The sequence below is a fragment of the Oncorhynchus clarkii genome, chromosome 2 (assembly GCF_045791955.1).
Source record: "Oncorhynchus clarkii lewisi isolate Uvic-CL-2024 chromosome 2, UVic_Ocla_1.0, whole genome shotgun sequence".
Classification (NCBI taxonomy): Eukaryota; Metazoa; Chordata; class Actinopteri; order Salmoniformes; family Salmonidae; genus Oncorhynchus; species Oncorhynchus clarkii.
In genome coordinates, this window is record NC_092148.1 from 5,568,121 (window position 1) to 5,574,260 (window position 6,140).

Consider the following 6,140-nt stretch of genomic DNA (forward strand, 5'->3'; position numbering starts at 1 on the left):
TGACGGATCTACAAAAGTTTTGCGCCTCAACTTTTTCATCCGACTTTTGCCCATTTTATATTTGGTTTTGTTTGAATAATGCTGATATTAATAACATCCTATACATATTACCTTATGGCAAATTAACAAGTGCTGTAAACTTATACATATTAGAAAGAAAAACTACTTCTGTCTATTTCTAAAAGTGACACGCTACATTCGCAACCAAATATGGAACAGGTTTTAAGCACGCAGCATTTTCTTTATCTGGACGCGAGCTTTTATGTTCAGAAAATGAGATGGGACCACAAGAAAATTATAATACTTCAAATAGTAGTTACAGTAATAAATTTTTCAAACATGGTCATGCAATCCAGCTGAAATGTTTGTTTTTAATGTGGATGTTCGTTTACTCAAACTACCCAAACTGTCAGACACGTATCTTGGCGTGGAAACGTCATATATACTATATACTTTTATTATAATTGCCCATCGGTAATAACAATTTCATTACATACATTCAAATATAGAATTGTATTTGTTTTTATATAAAATGTTTTGCGCATCTGGATGTAAAACGTCACAGAAAGAAAGTTCAGCGCTAATACTAATTTGTTACTAATTTATTAAGAAAAACTAAACCTATGGTTTAGGCTATGAAATTCTGATGAACGAATATGTTCTATTAAATCGTTTGTTTGAACGTTCTTATTTGTTTAAGAAGCAGCAGATCGGAGAATCAAAGACATTTGATTGAATGAACTTGTAATTGTACATAAAAAAATTAATGTGCAGCATCGGCCTATGTCAACTATTTATGAAATTGCCACAGCATAGCAACATTTTGGGTGGGCTCTACCAGTAACAATTTTAGCCTACTTCTAAATTGCAGAGAATAGCATTGTCGACTGTGCCAATGACGTGTTCAATTTCAATTAGGAAGCAAACAAACTCAGTCTAAACGAATTGATTCTGAATCCATACCGACTTTATTGAGTGGCTTAAATTAGAAAGCCAGTCTCTGAGAAATGATGCTTGTGAATTTAACGTCACTTTACAACATGCTTACTTAAATTAAAAGATGAGAATAATAAACAGTGAATGATTTCGAAATCTTCTTACAAATAAATTCAAAGTGCGTCTATTAAAAGACTCAGAAATACAAGTAAAACTCGTGGTTAAATATAACTCCCCACAATAACATTTTTTATATCCTGACAAACAAACAAAACAAAATAAAACAATAATGTCAAAATACACTTCCGTACATGTTCAGATATCTACTAGAGCCAAATGTACAACTAGAAATGACTATACAAAATCGTCTCATGGACAAATACATAACTCCCCTTTACATTGGTGCGGGATCATTTTCTAGGCTATTACATTTCTCATTATATACAGCCTTGCAGTGACGTGAAATGTAAGTATTCATTACAAACTTGGACAGGCTCTTTCTGATAGTATCCGTGAAGCGTTTAACCAACGGGTGACACAACTTTTCCTCCATTATTAATAATAAACAGGCGATGTGTTCGATAGGGTAGATCAGGACATAAAGAAAACGTGGATCACCGCACATAAACAGCTACAGTGATTTGTTCTTACAAAGGAGCCGTCGAAAAGGACGCGTACTGATCATTTCAGTGTTCAACAGGCTAATAAAGTGCCACAGTTTGGTTTTGAATAAAAGTACGTCAGCACAGCAGTAACACGATATTGCAGGACACATATTATCACCAAGTGATAGAACAACGTTGTCTATTTCTTGCTTATTGTAATACCCATGTAATAACCATGTTGCGTAAAAACACTCAAAAGGGTACATACACCAAAGTACAGGCGTCCCCGGTTGGATCAGTCTGTGCGTTAGAAGAACACTGATGTGTTTACATTGTGCCCCAGTGTTCCAGTGTGCCTTCAGGATTACTTTACCAGTACTGTATTTGACCTGTACACCCCACGTCATCAATAGGCTACTAGGAGATATCATTTGATCAGTAGTCTAAATCACTTGATTAACTCAACTTGCACACATTAGCATAATTTCGCATACTCGACGTATGTCCACTGTAGTTTAGCCATTTCCCTCAGATCATATGTTTTTCTCAGATATTATACTTAGTCGAGAGAGTTTAGAAAGGCCGTTCGTTTCCCGTTCCCGGGGTAGATTCGGGAGCTTGCAACAGGTCGGGGGAATGGCATCGAGGGCTCCCCGGTGCACTGTGCTCACTGTCGGTATCGCTTCCCCTCTTTCCCCCGCTGCCAGAGCCAGACCCGGCAGAGCCCCCGGCGCTGTGAGTCTTTACGTGTTTACTCAGATGGTCGCTCCGCATAAACCTCTTGTTGCAGACCGGACAGGCGAATCTTTTCTCCCCGGTGTGCGTGCGCAAGTGTCGCTGGAGCTCATCAGAGCGCGTAAACCTCTTCCCGCAAAACAGCCAGTTACACACAAACGGTCTCTCTCCGGTGTGCCACCTCAAGTGCGCCTTGAGGTGCGACGTTTTGCCGTAAACCTTTCCACAGCCCGGAATGTGACAGCTATGGAGCCCTTTCCTCCGCAGACTTGCTCCTGCCGGCCCCAGCCTTTCCGACTCCTGACAGTTGGGACAGTCGCAGGTGGCTCTGCCAGAGTAGCGCCGTGCGGAGGACCGGGGAGACCCCGCTAGAGAGGCCGTTGGCCCCCCAGATAACATATTCCCCCCTGCTCCGCCTAATGGAGACGGACTGGAGTCCGGATAAGAGGATAACACCGGCTTGTAACCGTCCATCAGGTGTTGTCCGGTTGTCAAAAGGTGTGGAGAGGGACTTGTACTGAAGGCTGAGTGACTTAGGCTGGAGTAATCGGAGTTGTAGCCCCCTAAAGGAGAGTGTAACGATGTCTGGAGTCCACCGGAGTGCAACGAGGACTGTAGAGCTGCTCCACTCGGGTTCTGAACATCAATCCAACCCGCTCCCACATCCCACCATGCAGACGCGCCGGTGGTGCCAACCTCTCCTGTGGGGATACCATGATGGGACGACTTGAACCAGGACTCGTACGGATGTGCAACGCTCATTCTCGGGTAGATGCCTTGCAGACTGTCCACTGAGGAGTGCACCTTGGAAATGAAGACGGGCTGATGGCTAGGTTCTTGAGAACTGTTTGTAACGGAGGCCTGAAATACAGAATAGTCGTTTCCAAAGTGGGGCGTGGATGAGTTGCCGGACGTTAGGGAGAAGGCACTGGATCCGGGAGAGCTGTTGGTGCCAAACGAGTCCGATAGACCAGCTCCGTTACGGGACACTCCAAAACCGGACAGGCCGGACCCAAGGCTGCAGCTGCTGGCGGTGGCTCGCTTCCACGGGTGGAAGCCTTTCCCAAAAGATGAAGAATTATCCGAAATGGAGGATGGTGATGGGCTCGGACTCCCTATCTTGTTGCATGTCGCAGCCAACATGGCTAAAGGAGTCGATCCTAGCCTCGGCTCCTCCTGAAATGACAAGAAACAACATGTTGATATCGATAACCTTTCAGTTTGCTTGGTCAGTTGGTGCCTAATAGCCTTTCCTATAGTAGGCTACAATAACAATTATTATTTTGGTCGGTGAAAAGTTAATTCCGTGCTAATGCAAAAGCTACTTTGTAAACTATTTCCATTTGCAATAGGCCAACTATCGGGACAGTTTAAACAGGCATCTTTTCCAAGTCATAACAGAGTCATAACATACCTGTACACTGAGATGAAATAGAACGCACCAAAATGTAGCTATAACAAAACTATTAAATGACGTTACATATGACATGTACAACAACATGCGCGTCTTGTGCACATCAGTAGAAAGTTATATCCCGCGCGCGTCTCTCTGTCGTTGCGAAATGAATCTCAGCGTTTTACTCGTGACCCACTTGCTTAAAACATAATCAACGAACTGTCTTTCCTAGTGTGACGGAAGCAATGTTAATCCCCTCCGCTGGACAATAAAATAACTAATTAAACCAGCAAGAAACCCCTTAGACTCACCCCTAGAAGTGAAGTTGCCATCACAAAAAGTGCCCTCCTCAGAGGATCTTTTTATATTTATGAATCACAGCAGTGTTTTTTTAGAGGTGTGCAATACAATGATGTGTTCCGCCCATTCCACCACAATTGTAGGTCCTCTCCGGCTTTGAAGTACCGCTGTGACACGGGCGACCAATCAGCGCCTCTGTTCCACCACACTGCCACATTCTAACGTGAGGTCATCAGTAGACTACTTCAGACAGCTCTCCACCCCTTCACCACCCTCTTCATAATAAAAGAACGGAAGAAGGTAAAGTTAAATGAGAGTGAAAATAATTACTTATTCAAATTTGAAAGAGGAAATTTGGGAATTGTATTCATTTACGATTAAAATGAGACTACTTGTGCTATTATTTATCGTTATCGTAATTATAGTTATGAGGTTACTATTCGTTGTTGCTGTTATTGTTATTTATATTTTGTGGTTATTACAGTGGTATCAAACATTTGTTTATGACTATTTAGGAGATTTTCAATCCCTTTTTTTCAAAGCTTTTGCTTCACTTTCTACCAGTGTTACATTGAGGACACAGATGTTTTAGCTAACCTTCTGTGGCGTATTTCCCTTCGAAGTTTTACATTAATGTTGTTGTCATTACTTTTAAGTAATTCATGCGAACAACGATTATGAAGCCTACAAAAGACTCCACTGTTTTCACAGGCAGGACCAATATTACCTTTTTTGAAAATGTCACTTTACTGTAATTGCATTCAATTATTTTGACAATTTTGATTAAAACTACAATGCACTGCATTCCAGAAAATAGATGACTGACTTTATCATTAACTTCATAGTATGACAAAATAATTATACACTTCATTTAGCTAGTTCGTTTACATTGGTACATCAGTCCACGGAGTTACAGTGTGTGTGTGTGTGTGTGTGTGTGTGTGTGTGTGTGTGTGTGTGTGTGTGTGTGTGTGTGTGTGTGTGTGTGTGTGTGTGTGTGTGTGTGTGTGTGTGTGTGTGTGTGTGTGTGTGCGGGTAGAAAGAGAGATAGAGGAGGCATAAAGGAGAACAGACCACATCTCAAATAAAAGGAAATTAGCTTCATTTAATGTAATCATTCTTACCTTTCCCTTCTTGTGTGTCCAGGTGAGGTCTGTGTAGCCTCATTATATCGTTGATAATTAATCAATGGGATCATAGATTAAACAGTGTAGCCTACAGGCGCATTACAACGATACAATGCACATTTCTGTCTGTTTTCGTACAGCCTTTGCGGATCTTACACATTCGATCAAATATAAAATTAAAAGCTATTTTGATAATATCGAATATGTTCCATCACATCTCAACTGTTATGAGCCCATGTAGCATCATGTACATAATAATAATAATAGCTTCCGTTCGTTACATAACAGGGACTTGAAGGCCATAACAACCCGGGGACTCTCTCTCTCCTTTTCCCTGTCACTCTCCCTCTCTCTCTCTCTCTCTCTATCATTCTCTCTCTCTCTTCCCCTCGCTATATTAGCATGCAATGTGCATTGGCAGCATAAATTTCATTTGAATTTCAAATTTAATAACGCAGGAGGTTTTTAATCATGCGTAGTTTTATATGTTTGATATTAACATGCTTATTGACCGGGTCTGTTGACCAGCTTGGCCATTACAAGACAGCGAAAAGTTAATTAAAACGACCAGGGATTATTCATCACATCATCTGCCTAACCCATGTCGCTTCCTTTATTACACTGTGTGATAGATGGACTATCTGATTAATTCCTCTGTTTCTTCGATTGGACAACAGCTTTTTGGATTTAATTTACGCTGCTAGAGCGAACAAGGTGCAGTCAAAATGTGTCCATAGTGCTGGAAAAACAAAATATGAAATAAATAAATATCTAGGCTAAGTAACAGAGAGCATTGGACTAAAAATGATTACTATACATGTCGTTGATATCGCCTAAGTAACAGTGTCATGTCTATGCACCAGTCTAATATTGACGTAATCATTTCTCGTGTTCATTCAATAACTGTAGAGACAGTTTAACAATTGTAGTAGGCCTACGTTAAAAACACGTCTTTTGAGTTCTTCACATCTCAGTTTTACATTTTATCATTGGTTATTATTGACTGTGATTTCTGCAAATATTGAAATAGAAACCTTCTTT

The 6,140-nt window shown here is 40.9% G+C and overlaps 1 protein-coding gene across 1 annotated transcript; it reads right to left on the minus strand.

Moving 5' to 3' along the window:
• Positions 1-956: 956 nt before the first annotated feature.
• On the minus strand, positions 957-4,004 carry LOC139378912 (transcription factor Sp8). Its single transcript, XM_071121518.1, has 2 exons — positions 3,984-4,004; positions 957-3,452 (listed from the first exon to the last, which is right to left on the minus strand). Exons 1-2 carry the CDS (start codon positions 4,002-4,004, stop codon positions 2,115-2,117), a joined length of 1,359 nt encoding a protein of 452 aa, XP_070977619.1. The 3' UTR covers positions 957-2,114.
• Between the last annotated feature and the right edge of the window lie 2,136 nt (positions 4,005-6,140).

Excerpts from the sequence above, each read along its gene's own strand:
- LOC139378912 (XM_071121518.1), bottom strand. The coding sequence starts at position 4,004 with ATGGCAACTTCACTTCTAGGG. Across the intron at positions 3,453-3,983 it reads TGGCAACTTCACTTCTAGGG|GAGGAGCCGAGGCTAGGATC; the intron begins GTGAGTCTAAGG and ends TTGTCATTTCAG.